Source organism: Diadema antillarum, unplaced genomic scaffold, assembly GCF_040938485.1.
Source record: "Diadema antillarum isolate AM-2024a unplaced genomic scaffold, OU_Dant_1.0 scf00000063, whole genome shotgun sequence".
Lineage (NCBI taxonomy): Eukaryota > Metazoa > Echinodermata > Echinoidea > Diadematoida > Diadematidae > Diadema > Diadema antillarum.
The window spans coordinates 44,034-60,068 of NW_027270952.1; the positions used below are offsets into that span (position 1 = coordinate 44,034).

Below are 16,035 nucleotides of genomic sequence, written 5' to 3' on the forward strand. Positions count from 1 at the left end.
CTGGCTGGTGTGCACCCGTCGTCTGGAGGATTCGTACCCTCCTTGGCTGTGTCCTCCTTGTTGTCAGAAGGCTGACTGTCCTCCTTCTGTTCGATTTTAGGAAGTGTCTCAGTCTTTGATGCCAAGTCGTTTCTCGGCACTGGCGCTGGTTGTTCCTTCTCCCTCTTCATGATGAGATCGCTGACTGCTTCGATCATGAGAGTGGTGTTATTTTCACACACCCCCATGGATTTGTCAGCAGTGCCTTCTTCCTTCACAGCCACTACGTTATCTTCCTTCTGTGACAGCAAGACACGGTTATACTGTCGACGGTCGCTCTCCATCCGCAGGAATGCTTCTGTGTTGAGAGCAGCTTGGATTGCCTCGTCGAGCGTACGAGGCTGAGCCCGGAAAAGGCCGATTCGGATATCCCGGTCAACTATAGCATCGAGAAAGTGACCTCGAGCCAATTTATCTTGGCCCGCTTCCTCGAATTCAGGATATGCCATGGCGGTAAGCTCGCGAATGCTCTGTCCTAGCTCCTGCAAACTTTCCTTCGGTCTGCGTCGCCTGGTACGCAGCTCTGCCAGGAATACTTCTGAATGCGAAACAGGTCCAAAGCGGTGCTTCAGGCGGTTCACAAGTTCTTGGTACGTCAACTGACGCCCCGTCTGCTGTGCTAGAACTTTGACAGCAGCTCCTTTCAAGCTGGCAGCCAAATATTGAAGAGCTTCCACTTCCGTCCAGCGGTTAACTCCAGCGCAAGCTTCGAAATGGCAAAGATAGTCCAGCACAGGTCCTTTACCATCATATCTGTCAGGTATGACAGCCGGTTTGCTGGTTCCGTTGCCCTGAACATCATAATGACGTCTCTGGTCCCAGAGCTCTGTTCGACGTCGCTGGTTCAGGCCAAACTGGTGTGGCATTACATCTGGTTGTCCTCCAAATGTAACAGACTGGTCACTTGTACGAGATGAATGCAACTGCTGCATTGGAGCTTGATGCTGCTGAGGTAGTAGCTTTGCCGATGGCGGAGCTGACAACTCCACCTCTCCATTCGCATCTCCAAACAGCTGAGGTGACACCACTGGCGAGCGTGACAGTGACGACTGGTTACGGCGCCCTCCAAGTGTCATCGGTGAGCAGCGTAAGTTAGAAACCGAAGTTGGTGCTACTCCAGTTTGTTTGCGAACCGATTCGGACACCTGAGCAATCAAGTCGTCGATTTCACTGATCTTGCTCTCCAGCAAAAGCGACAACTCCAACAATGGCGTTCCGCTTGCCATAGTGAAAACACAGTTAACTACATTTATTTATACAAAAGAAGTTACAAATAGGGATCCCACTCCTGACACCATGTGTGACGAACTCGCCTTCTCGTCGTGAATTAAGAGAGTGTATTTGACTGTCTGTACAAATGTCTCCGCGAGCCGTGTCAGGATGGCCGAGTAGGCGGGGTTCGTTTTGTTGCAGTTTACAACGATCCCTTTAAATCATTAAAACTACCAGTCTGTGTCTACCATGTAATATGTTGTGTCAGAAGCAGCTCACCAACACAAGCGGCACACATACAAAGTTCAGCATCACTTAGATAATGTCACTTCCAAACGTCAGTTGTAGATGGTGTTAAATTGGTACGTCTAGTTTGTTACCAACTTTTACTACCAACTCTTGCTACCAAGTTCTGCTACCAAGTTTTGTTACCAACTCTGCTACCGACTTTTGCTACCAACTCAGTCACGCTAACGTGGAACACCTTTCACAACCATATGGTGGCACAGGTGTCGTTGATGGCACGGGGTAAAGTGCTGGTATCGCACCGTTACCAACTTCCTCAGGCGACGACTGGAACTTGGATTGGGCACGGACTATGCGACAAGTCACATTACCATTATACCCGAAATCCAATGACGACGACTGGAACTTGGATTGGGCACGGACTATGCGACAAGTCACATTACCAATATACCCGAAATCCAATGACTTGCTAGTTGGTCTTCTCAGGATCGAACATGTACCTCTATACTCTCCAAGCTGTTGTATCGTGGGAGAACACTCAAGAAGACACAGTGAAGTCAGCATTACAGGAACACATGTACAGTTTATTACATGTAGAAGCAAACAATAACAACACATTGGAAATGTATCATACACGGGCTACTTGTTGCGGACTATGTCACACAACGGCCACTTTATATGCCTCTCCTCCTATCGCGGAGTAAGGAGGCAATCCCGCACGGCCGTGACTGACGCGGAAAATACCTGCAGTAATCATTCAAATTATTTACAATGTTGGCGTGGTTACCAAATTCGTACAACGATTATGCATTTTAGCTGTATTTCTTGTACATGGTTACTATAATTCGGCATGTATCAACGGTCTAAACCGGAGTTGGTATTAAATAACCCAAACTTGCCCATGACAAACAAGTAACCACATATTTAATAATAAATGTTAAAAGTCATAATGATGCACTACCACCTTGAAACGTTTGTCCAACGTTTCGATATTGCGCCACTTTCTATGTTATAGATACTATCGATCATAACAAATACTAATCGAACAGTTAAATCGAATCGGTTCCACCGAATTTCGTTACAATATATATATATATATATATAATTTCTCTCTTTCAGAATTACCCAATGAATCAGAGGAACAAAGGTATGGCATTTGTTCTTAACAACAACAACTTCAAGGACCAAAAAAGGAGGAAGGGATCAGAAGTTGACGTAAAAAATGTGAAGCACGTCTTCGAAGAAATTGGCTACGACGTCATAGAAGCCCAGGACCGCAAGGCAGAAGTAAGTTTATCAAGATAAGTAAGCAAGATCTTTGCAGCTTTTTTTACTGTCTTTTGTTGACATTTATTGAATATTTGTTTAATGTATTGTCTATGAAAAATGACTGCTTAAATGTGTTATAAAATTATTTCTTTTAGGTGTTTTTGTGGTTCCGATGAAACTGAAGTCCACTCATAAGAAAAGGTTTAATATATCATTTTCTAAAAAGCTATTCGTGTATCATAAGAGGATACGTGATAAAGAATAAGTAGGCTGTGCGGCCAGTAAAACAATACCACTTCACACAAATTTCAAAATCTCTTCTGTGTTCCTGCTTGAACGTTCATTGCTAGAATCCATGTAGAACATGCAAAAGGAATTTATAAAGATCTTATAGGTCTGACATTTAATATGTGCAAGTATCGTGGCTGTAGAAAGCTACAGTTTGTAAGTGACATGTTTTGTGTACCGGTAGGCCAATGTACACGAAGGCATGTGTGAGCATGTAGTATAATGTGTGTGTGTGTGTGTGTGTGTGTGTGTGCGCGCGCGCGCACAATTACAGCATCCACATACCACAATATCTGAAATTCAATTCAATTCAACTTTACTTCCACATAATCATTAAAAGTATACAAAGGATACATAAAATGTGATATAATGAACATCAATGGGAATATACAAACTAATAGAACAATTCACATAAGATAGCATATTCAACAGAAAGGTTTTCAACAAGCACAAAGTGAACTACAAGGAAAGTAAGTAACATCATGATGGATGATTTGTGGAGGGATCATGATAAGTTTTTAGTTAGATTCTACAACACACACACACACACACACACACGCACACAAACACGCACACAAGTCAGACTTAATGAAAATGAGCGTTCAACTGCTAGTTTTAATGTACAGGTTGTGATTGTGATAACTGCTTTACGGGGGATTGGGGCTATTCTGCAACGCCTATCCTGACCTGACATATTGTCGGGGTCTTGAATCTTTTCTTCTTCTTTTTTCGGTAAGCCTATACCTGTCCATTCATGAATAGATTAAACTGCAAAGGGTGATTTTAGGGTGGGTAAACAGGGGCGGTCTGGTAACCCCTTTACCGCACCAGATTGCTTGTCAGTTTTTATATCTTTGCTATGTACACACTACTTCCTTCTGACCAGGCTTGGTCTGTCACAGGGGACTAATTCATCTGTATGTGGAGAACGAAAGTCTTCTCTGCGACTGTGATTTTTTCTTTATAGTCAAAGGTTGACATCCTCAAAATGCAGCAGATTGTTAGCAGACCATTCATTCAGTCAACTCTTTCGACTTGTGCAACTAGTGTGCCTCGAAAATCAGTAGCCAATCACATAGTATTCTTACAATAATAGCAATCAATGATATTCATCATACTGGTTTCAAAGTTGTCATGTTTTACAAGCTTAATAATAACATAGTACAAACTTGAGTATAGATTTCCAATGCCACTTGACCTTGAGCTTGGCTGCTTTGCTCGGTTGTTAATTCCAGAAGTTCCCTTACTTGATTGCACTAGGCTGTCGACGATGCCCTGCTTGAAGTAGCTTCCCAACTTCGATCCTTGTCTGAACCCCAAACTTTTGGTCCCCTCTGGAACCCCAAACTCTGGCCCCCTCTGAAACCCTAAACACCCTGCTAATTTGATAGCATAATACTATTTCTTTATAGTTTCTGATCTTTTGTTATTCTTGATTCTATTCATAAAGCTTTAACATAACACATTTATAATTCCATCTTTAAACCACACATAATTATCATCATAATGTTTCACAGTGCATTATTATATGTCTTTAACGTTGAGTATGGGATGATTAATCAGCCCATTAAAATTTTAGCATTGTTTCGGGTTTCAATTTCTTCCATAATGCAATAAAATTTCGGTTTGCCATACAACCTTTACACATAAAATACCATATCGGGAATTACATAGAAACTTACAAGGCACAAACAACTTTCAATCAAATGGCCGCGTACTTACAATAAATCATCCTAGATTCTTCTGGACGGTCAGGCTCTCCGAGCCGAAATGTAACAATCTCTGAATCACACTGATGCCAACACTCTGCTACTCTCTATTTTCCCAATCTTGAAGTAACGTAGCCTGGTCCTAAGTGTTCCGCAAATCATATTATGGCATCTGAGCTTTGCGTTTAAACATTACACATACATTATTTTGTTGGACCATAGGCCTCCATGTAAAATAAGTTAAATAAAGTGACTGCCTGGAAACTTTTTGCACAAGTCCTGCCCCCTTTTCTAATTGGCTGGCGTTTTCTGTCTGTCAAAGTTTTTTTTTTTTTTTTTTAATACTTCATTTTGCCCTGGCCAAGCCTCCGCTTGACGTCATCACTTTCTGTACACGGAAACCAGGATTCTTTTTTTTTAATGGTACTGTTTTGACCAAGTTATAAACTCAAGTGCTTTTACGTCCTGAATGGCGTCTACATTCCAGACAGTATTAGGAATACTACTAGGGCTACCATTTCCTCGTATTTTGACATCACATAGGGTCTTCTCATCCTAAAAAAAAAAACATTTAATTCCAAATCGCTGTCTTTTACCTTTATTGTGCATCGCAATTTTTTTTTTTTATTTGGTCATCCTAATGCACGCTTTTGTCATTAAAGTATAACGAGCACTTCTTTTGTAACCATTGCGATAACATTAATTTCTTACATGATCTACATAAACATTAATACAATGAGACAAAAATACGTGAAAGAAACAAAATATGTCATATCATGGAATTGTCCATGGGCTCCATGGGGTATATTACACCCGGAAAGGGGGGGGGGGGGTTAGCTTCCCCTTTCCCGACAAAGATACATGTATTTTGTAAGTTTTTATGTTATTATCATTGAACACCCATAGGACATTCCTTTAGACAAAGTTTGGTTCATGGGCTCCATGGGGTAAATTACATCCGCCATGGGGCCTTTTCTTTTTTTCTTTTTTTTTCTTTTTTTTTTTTTGGGGGGGGGGGGGGAGGTCCCTGGGCAACAAATCCGCATTCAGAGGTCAGGTACACACTCCTAATTATTATTAATGAGGAGGGTGGTCCTTTTGGGCCCGGTGGGGTAAATTGACCAGCAGCCAGCTTTGTATTATACAAAAATACTTACATTAAAAAAAAAAAATCATATGGAAAATGCACGCATGTTACACATGAGCGGTACAAAATACAACATGGTTAGTTTATCAACGAACGATGATATACTGTAAACAGCAAAATTTGATCACATCAACTGATTGGACTGAAATTCATATGTATCATATCACAGGAAATCAGAAGCGATCTCGACTCACTGAAGAAACAGATTCGGAAATCTGACACCTCTGTCGTTCTCGTGTTCATGAGTCACGGGATTGAGGAAGGAATTTACGGAACCGACGGTGAAGTCGTCGACGTGAAGTATATCAAAGAAATGTTTTCCGGGAAAAACTGTTCTCAACTAAATGGAAAACCCAAAATATTTTTCTTTCAGGCTTGCAGGGGTCGTAAGTTCAATTCTCTTTTATTTGTCATTTAATTGCTGTCGGGTTGAGTCTGCAAATGGATTCTTCTATTTTTCTTAATCCCATTGTTTTAAGGGGACGGATTGGTGATTCAAAAGATGCAACTAAGTTGGATGAGGAATTTTACCACATATAATATCACAGAAAAGAGACTAGCAAGAATAAATCTCAGTGAACGTTCTTGTTCAGCATAACTCATCAGCAATGCATATTACAGCAAAGAAGGTCGTGACAGTTCCAGTGAAGTCGGACAAACAATTCATCAATGTTTTAAAATTTTCCGTGTAGTCAGCAAAAGAGAGATATGGGTAACAAACACCTAGTTAAATGCGACAGGGAGATTGGACAGTAATGAGCTTCCGCTGTCACGTCTGTGTGATTTTATACACTCTCCTAGGTTAGTCTTTGGATTCAAAGTACTTCTACAATTTATATGTACGCTAATGTTCGTATTATTAATCTAAAGTTCCGCTGTTGTTCTTTTTTGTCAATCCACAAACCCGGTTTTCCGATGGAAACAGTGATTATTTGCTACTACACTTTCTGTTTATTACCACTTTAACTCATTGCTTCTTTCGTCTTCGCGCGCTGTGAAAATAGGAGACTTAAAGTCATTGAAAAAGAGGTGACACAAAGCAGCACGTTTTGATTTCTCATTTTCAGCTGACGAGATGTCGAGTGCAACGGACAAATCGGAACGGCCGGAAGGATCTACTAGCACAACTATATGTGCTGGGTCGTCTAACCTAGATGACATTGGATATAAATCACTCAAGGAAGTCAATGACAAAGCTTACGATGAGGGCTCAAGTTCGTGGAGTTGTGAACTTGTCGAGTTTGACGATGGTGGTTACCAGAGACGTGGAAACCCTGACTACGCGGACATGTTCATTGGCTATGCGACTTGCGAAGGTAAACGCGTGCTTGGATGGCAAGATTACAGACTCCACCCACATCATGTCATCACAAATTACGTTTACAGTGACCATGATAACATTTCTGGTAGCACATGGAGGTGCAGTGCTTACAAATTTGAGGTAAAGTCAGAATTTAAAATCTGCAAAATGACCCAATTTTTCACGTCCCAAAAGGAGTTTTCTCGTTATGAGAGAGTTCCCCATTGTTTCTTTAGTGTTCATATACTGTAGCACAGCATTTTTATGGAGTGAAACATGTACGCGTTCAACCAAATAGACAAACAAACACACACACACGCACGCACACAGTCACACAAATGCAAACGATCATGACTCAAACCATTCTATCTCACAGAACCTCGCCACATTAACCACAACAAAGACATAAAGAAGTGAAATGGCATGGTCTTGATTTAATTGGAACGTCATCATTTCTTTGTCTTCATATTGTGGTTATTTTGTCTTTACTTTATGTTTACTTTGCCTTTATAATACTGTCGATGAACATGATCGGGGCTCAGTACATGTATCTGGTGAACGACCAATGTGCTTGCACCACCACCTGGAACCGTGTCCTCACGTTGTTGATTGGCTTCATGATTCGCTGCTGATGCCGTTCCACTCGTCAACCAGTATCTGACGGGTCCTGCCTATGTCGTTGCATTTGTGACCCTCTTCCCCACAGCTGTATAAATTTGTATTTAAAATTGTATATAAATTCGATTTCCAAGCTCTGCTGTGATTTGATGTGATGTTTATGAAAAAGCAGTACATACTTTTCGTGCAAATGACCAGACGCTACGTTACATGGGAGGCGTACTTTTTGCACACATTTGGACAGCTGAAACAGACAATCGTTGTTTACCATTATGGAACACCTCTATTCGGTCACCACGAACCGAAAGATATTTTATTACTATTATTAGGTCCTTTTATTAGTAGTAGTATGAGTATAGTAGTAGTGGTATATAAAGGAGTGGTATATAGTAGTGGTATATGTATTATAGGTCTGGAAATGGACATCTTGTTTACCTTTCAAGATATTGGTCTCGCTAAATGGAAAATGGGGGTTTCCTTATTGACATTTGGATTATCTAATGTGACATTCTCTCTGATGTTGTGAATATTTGGCCGGGAAAGAATATGTAAGATATGAAATGAAACATCATGTGGGATGCGTCTTTGTAATTCATTATGAATCTTCGTAATGAGCTTTTGTACGTCGCGGCACAGATCTCCTTAAACAAGACTTTCAAAATACCTTTAAATAGATTGAGAATGAAACATTAATGTGGAACGATTAAAAATAAACATATCGCAACCAAAATACTAACGATTTCAACCAAATTGTAGTGTTCTTTTTGGGCTTGATTAGTTGTACCCTGATTTCCGACAATAACACAAATGATTTCCGCACTTTTCTACTAACCCACCGAAGGCTACGTTTCAATGCGGGATCCCGTCGACGGATCTTGGTTCATTCAAGCGTTGTGCGAGGAACTTCTCGCTGGGGCGCACTCGTGTGACCTTAGCACCATAATGAACAGGGTGAGATCACGAGAATGACGAAATTATTTTTGAAGTCCATTTTACAATTAAAGACCTGAATATAAGAACGACCCAAGTCCAATTTTTGGCCAAATTAAGTTTGACATGGGAAATTGTAGTTTAATATGCCTGGACTCATAATGATAAATCCTAATTACTCCCGGAAGTGCCTGAAATAAATGATTTAGATCTTATATGAATGTAAGAATGAAGGACTTGGGTCATTCTTACCTTCATATTATAGCGCCCTCTCTCATCCTTCTATCATGTCCTTTAGCAGAATATCATGTATATGAATCAAAGAACGACCCAAGTCCATCACACAAAATGGCCTCTCCACGATTAATGTAAATATTAATTGTCATAATAATATATGTTCTAATTTGTATTATACAATGTTGCCTTCCCATCACAGTTAAATAGGATATTATTGGACAAATAAAAAAAATATGAAGTTTTTTTTTTTTAGGTTACTCGAAATGGTCTTCCATGGACTTGGGTCGTTCTTATTATTCAGATACTTAATTGTTTAATTTAACATAAAAAATAAACAATAGTATCGTTTAACCATGTGATATCACCTGTGATAGAGTAGGCCCTGCTAAATTGATCAAGCAGTATCAACTCAAACGCGCAATCGCAATGCAAGAATATTGTGTCCTGTAGTTTCAAATTCATTTGTATACATTATTATGAAATTGAACTGTTCTTTTTTTTTTTTTGTTATGCTCCATAATTTCCCTTAATTTCCAACTTAATACTTCAGGACACGTTATGTTACGCTTCCAGCGGTCGGGTTTTTTTTTTTGTTTTTTTTTTTTCGTCTGTTATGAAATCCTAGGATCAGTAGTACATATAGCGACGTTTTGAAAAATTAACCACACAAAAGGTCTCAGTTTTAATTACGCTTCTCCCGAAGGTGAGTCGACGTATCAACCGACGGGAAGGCCAAATACTCCGGGAAGGTCGTCGTAAGATGCACGTCCGCCAGGCAACGCAGGCAGTATTTCAGGGGATTGAGAAGAAGATCTACTTCTTACCAAAGTATCCATAAGAATGATTTGAGGAAGTCTTCCGGTGTAACGAGACGGAGTCTAGAAACCATGTAGTCTGGCGTGCATCCATCCTTTGGCCTCATCAACTCAAAGATTTGCCATTACCATCTTTTAAAGTTGAAATTGACCTGTAATTAAAGGAATATACACTATGTTTAGTTTCTGTATTTTTGACATCCATGTGTCCGTAAAGCCTGTACATATGCAAATCATCAATGTAGTGAAACGTGATATCGTCTCGACGAAGGTATCTTTAACGAGTTTCAATGTTGGGCGTAAGTTTCTCTCCTCATGTGCAACAAAAAAAAAATGAAAGAGAAATGTTCATTTCCTGCAACATATATGACATTTTTTTAATTACCATATAAATGTTTTAGCCCCTGAGTAAACCCGCATACTTCATGGCATAAAAACGGAATAAACGTAAGGCACCATGACCCACAGCGGTTACCTGCAATTCGATAAAATACGTGAGAAAAAAATAAAGACTACGAAAACAGAATAGACAGCAGAGATTGAGGATCATCGTACCACATTACCTTTCTCAGTCAGTTTTCCATATCACACGCAGTACACTGGGTTTTCCACCGATTTCTAGAAGGCCATCAAAACAGTATTTCAATTTTTTCCATATTTTTTCCATAATGGCTAATCATATCCTTACTGTTGAAAAGGAAATATCACTCAAAACGTTGTGGTGTGCTAAAATATTACTGAAACACTGGTAAGACCGTTTGTACAAGACAAGTATCACTTAAAAGTCACTCAAAGTCCGCTTCACTCAAGGGTTATTCACAGACCATGCAGACTGTTATGAACAAGCTCAAAACTTGATTTAAAAAAAAAATTGATGGAGTCTTGATATGCCGACAATAATTATTCACTGGAGGATCATTTATAAATGATGAAATCCTTTGTAGATCACCACGTCTTCATTTAAGCTTTACATGTTTTAGTGAGCATTGTAATGCCCTGTTTTGAAATCTAATTCCATAAATCGTAATATTGCAGATATCCACTTTATGTCGACAGCTAAATCTTATCGTAGGAAATAGCTTACTGAATTCAATTTAAATTTTGCAAGCGTCTCATCTACGTTTCCTGTGTGAACGAAAGAAACTATATGTGTATATCTTATACAGATTTTCTTTTCCTTTCTGTCAAGTTATAGTCACTTATGATAGTATATCAGTTAAGAGCAACAATTTCATTTTCCCCATGTTGTAACAGGATGCGAATGTTCAATTCTTTACAACTTATTACTCTATTCAGTAAAGTTTTTTTTTTTAACTCTTGTGGTAGGCAGTGTTGACGCAGAGTATCATACAAGTACATGTATCATTGTATCACGTCATCAAAACTCAACAGTTACATTTTACACAAAATGTGCACAGTACTCGTAACTCCTGCCGAGGGAAATCGAGCGTAGAGCACTTGCAAGAAACAGTCCAGCAAGAAATATTAGGAGCGGTTAACCATGAATTCCTAGCTGAAAGATTATCTGTCGAAGAGTGGTGCCAATATAGATTTTGTTGCTCGTGTTCATTTCACCGATATTAAACATATTTGATTTCATGCTTGCAGTTTATCATGCATTGGTTAGCTGTATAAGTTTGAGTTAGGATTGGATGAAAGTAGTTTACTTTTAGTCTTAAGTAGAGTTTAGCACATCTATATAGTATCTTTGGTGTCGAATATTTTTTGGTGTTTATTTTTGGCATTCCAATGAAATTGAAAAAAAAAGAAAGAAGAGGACTTGAAAAGTCAGATTGAAATCTTGATATCGATCGTATTATAATCGTATCTAATAGTGTTACAGTCATTTCTGTATTCTAAACTTCGTTTTTCTTCAGAATTGTGTGTATTTTAAACATGTTTGATGTTTATAATTGTGTTACTTTATATACCGAGTTCGCCTGTGACGATGATTATACCGAAATGCTGTAGATGCTGTTTGAGTACAAGCACCAAAATCTCTAGAACACACCGAATCTGTATAAAAATTGGAAGATCCGTTCAAAAATATGGCAGTTTAAAGTTGTGCTGTTTAATCATTGCAAGAATTTAAAAAAGCAAACAAACACCGGTCTTTTATTTATTTTTTTTATGTGGTGGGTTTGATACGTTGCAGCGCAATAACAATCGACTGATGTTGTTGTTACCGATCCATTCTGAAATTGTTGAGTACAAACGGACTACTTCTTAAGTTGTGATTTATCGCTTGTCCCTAACTACGGCTTCGTTCCTTTTTAATAAACGTGTTTCTATCCAAAGTTTAAATACACTTAGTATGGACGCACGTTTACAAAAATGTTTGAGAAGAAAGAAAAATCATTTCAGTCATTAGTTAAACCTTTTCAAAAATAATATGGAAAATTCGTATTTGAAATATAATGAATACTTTTGCATTTTGTCATATTTCGAAGATAAAATATAATGATATTCAATTCAATTCAAAGTTTATTTCATTTTTCGACAAAACATATATAAGTCACACTTCTTTTGACAACAGAGAATAAGGTAAACAGAACATTATGTATCAAAAAGAATGTAAAACAATTGAGAACCTTATCGTATATTGAGATGACTCCTCTAAAAAGTCACACATTTTTCATAATTGTCAGTCTACTCAGAATGTACCTTGTCCTGAAAAGCATTTTCATGAAGTTGAAAGTATAAGTTGCATTATCAACAGAAATAAACTGTTGTGCATTCCTTAGATAACTCCAGTCATGAACCATATCAAAATGTATACAAAATAATCTACTATTAATTCATTTATTTTTTCCCCATCACCATCATGGCCTAGGCTCTTTATTGTAGGAAGGAAAATAAAGTATCCGGATTCGATATGCTATTGTGACATTCGTTGTTGTACACACCCTAGGTAATCTGTTAGGGCATCTCTTATTATCACCTTTATCATTAATTTCATGCATTGAAAAAAAAAAAGCTTTCTTTCACTTTATTTTCAGATGAATCGAATTCTTTTTAATTTCCCGATATTCCTTAAATACTTACTGACATGTTAAAACATATTACGCAGGAGATGGGGACCGACAAATCATCTCAAAATCTATGAAAGACTTAATATGCTTTTCAGCAATGATTAAAAAAAACAATACTAATATGTTGTATTGCATTACACTCCGGTAACTCCCGAATGGTAATTTGTTTTAGAGTAGATATTAAATTTTCCTGGAGATACAAAAGGCTTAATAAAGATTGTTGTAAATCATATCTCTGAATATTGACATTGTTATTATTTTCTTGAAGTATTCTCCATCCATTCTCCTCTCACCTTAAATTGTAGTTTTATATCATCATGATTATATCTGTATGAAGGTATCCTCGCTTGCTCAAATACCCACCAATATTTGATCACCCTTTTTATTACCAAAAAAAAGTTTGACAATTATCTATATCATTTACAACCATGGTTTCACATTGATGTCTGTTCTTATAACAGAATTCTTAACGTTAAAGGTTTATATGATGAGTTTAAAACCTGTCGTGTTCATTTTCAATTACATCTTCAAACGAGTTGCGAACCTTATCTGATTGAACATAAAAAGAAAATAACCCTTTGTCTCGTAATAAATTAATAAATAGATAAATATATATGATATATATATATATATATATATATATATATATATATATATATAATCAATACTAATTTAAAAATGGACAATCAGTTAAACTGGGCATTCCTAGATAGGAGGGGCTAAATCCCCCTTTATCAAAGGTAAAGTAAAAATCCGGATTGCTTTTTTTCAAGGGCGTTAAAGTGTTTTCATGCCATGTGCCATAATTAAGTGCCATAGAGGTATTCTACATGTAGTATGGGATAACAAAACAAAAAACAGAAACTATAACGTGCTTCGGAAAATGTTCGTGTCCATTCTGATTTATCTCAAATATTAACATTTTGAGAGACTTTATGAATTTAGCACCTTCTCAAGCACAGTCATAAACAGTATTACAAATTATTTTGGTGACTAGTTTTTGTGACGTTGTGCATTTTTTTTTTGAATAGAAGTCATTCTTAAGCCTACTCGAGACAAAAGTGAGGCTCAAAATGGACACCGCGTAGACAACAGCTGCTAAGACGCATACCCTGTTACGGAGCTAGGAATATGCAGATTACAAGCACACAGAAAGCATAACTTGATTTTGATTACATACCTTAGTTTTTGTTGTTGTTTTTTCACGGTGACACAGAAAGCATAAACAAAATGAAATAGCGACAAGATGATATCCAGCTTCGATTCTTCTGTACTAAAATAGTGTATAGAGACAGATGGCGATAGCGAGGCTCCAGGCAATATGACGAATAAACAAGGTTGGAAGGCTCCTCAAAATAACAATATAGGAGGAAAACATATCCTTTATATATTTCTATCAATTAAATGAGAAAGTACAAAAGAATGCTAACACTCAGACGTACGGACATTTAGCAACGGGTACACCTACATTGGTTTAAAGGAAGATGAACAGATAGTGCACCTATAAAAACATAGGAAACAGAGGTGTTCCATCAAGAAAGAGAGAAAGGAATCTTTGCTGTTGGACAAAAAGGGGACAAAAAAAAACTACATGCAAAATCTTGCTGGCAGCAATCACAATGAAATGAATTACAAATGTCACGGAATGTGATCATAAAGAGCAAACAGAGACGAAATTGGTCAGAATAGTATGTACAAAAAAAGAATATTGACCTATGACAAAGCGCACAGAAATTTGAAAAGACATAATGATAGAAGCTCCGACTGTCAGTCTGTCAGTAACACACTGCAGACCAAACCAAAGGAGACAGGTTTCTTGTTTATAGTTGTAGAAATTAGGTATCGCACAAACTAAAAAGGAACACTGCATTGCCAACATGTTCCTTAAAAACAAACAAACATACAAACAAACAAACAAAAAATGCAACAGTGCTCTTTTGTGCGTACACGGTACAACTCCGTCAGACGATCCGGAATGGAAGACCGCAAGTACGGTATACGCCGAACCTCATCTGGGAGAAGATTTTTGATGAACAGCGCCAACTTGTGACGATTTCGGCACTTACAAGATCTGAAACAATCAGCTTTTTGTGATGAGAAGATAAAAGTAAAGCGATCTGTTACTTATGATGAGAAGAAAATAGGCCCTTTACGCAAGCAGGCCTGCATATACAAGAAGAAAAGTGGTTTCTGTTATCATGACCATTTCATTTATACAGTTAGGCACCGAGAGCGTTATTCATCTCATCTGCTTCAAAACTGCAGTATAATGGTATGGCTCTAGTAATGTTGAAGTATGTCTAGACCTATGAAGCTGCATCTGGATGGAAGGGACTGTTGCAGGCCATTAATTTCCGCATGTGCATTCGTGTAATATTTGGGCAAACGTATAACTATTGTAAAAGAAAATCCGTGATGCAAAATGGTGCAGAATAACGTTGGGAAAAGAAAATGTGTGTCTGTACATATTAATGGAAGAATTCTACCTAAGACCTAAAATTGTTTCATTTGACTTTGAAGCAGCATGATGAGCAAATAACAAACAAATTAAAATCACCAAAAAACAAAATCAGTAGTAAGACAGGATTTTGAAGCAGCACAATGAGTGAAAACAAAACAAAACTTAACTTAAGACAACATAACATAAACAATCAGCATAAAATAAAAACACCCCCCCCCCCCAACCAGAATTATGGAAACAAACACGATGTAGGTATAGGCCTTCGTACAATTATTGATAAACAAACAAAGCAAGACAAAGCTATACAAAGACACCATGATACTGTTTGCCATGAAGGAAATGGAAGGGAATTCGTAATTAATATGATATCATGTCCTCTCCCATTGGATCGCCAACTTGGCTCGAGAAGGAATCCGGACTAAGGCAGGGTCGCCTTCAGCTTCACAGCACGTTAAAGTTGTGGCCTTTTGGAGTGAGATCAGACTAAAAGTAAAGCATTCGAAATTTCATTAAAAGCAGACTTACAGCTAAAAAAGAAAATTACAACAAGTTTTAATTCAAGCACTTGTACAATTTATTGAAACTGGTTCGCAAAGATTCGACTGCAATTAATTAACTTGAGTGACTACAGTACGAGTGGGTTAAGTTTCACGGGACAATCCGTTCAAACTGCATTTTTTTTTTTTTACCCTGTGCAGCCATTGTTGGATTATGCAGTTTTGACATTACGTG

General features: G+C 37.9%; 1 protein-coding gene across 1 annotated transcript; it reads left to right on the forward strand.

The window, feature by feature from the left end:
* Window positions 1-2,625: 2,625 nt before the first annotated feature.
* LOC139716233 (caspase-7-like) lies at window positions 2,626-7,924 on the forward strand. Its single transcript, XM_071627798.1, has 4 exons — window positions 2,626-2,784; window positions 6,080-6,191; window positions 6,978-7,226; window positions 7,917-7,924. The coding sequence occupies exons 1-4, from the start codon at window positions 2,626-2,628 to the stop codon at window positions 7,922-7,924; spliced, it is 528 nt and encodes a 175-aa protein (XP_071483899.1).
* The last annotated feature ends 8,111 nt before the right edge of the window (window positions 7,925-16,035 follow it).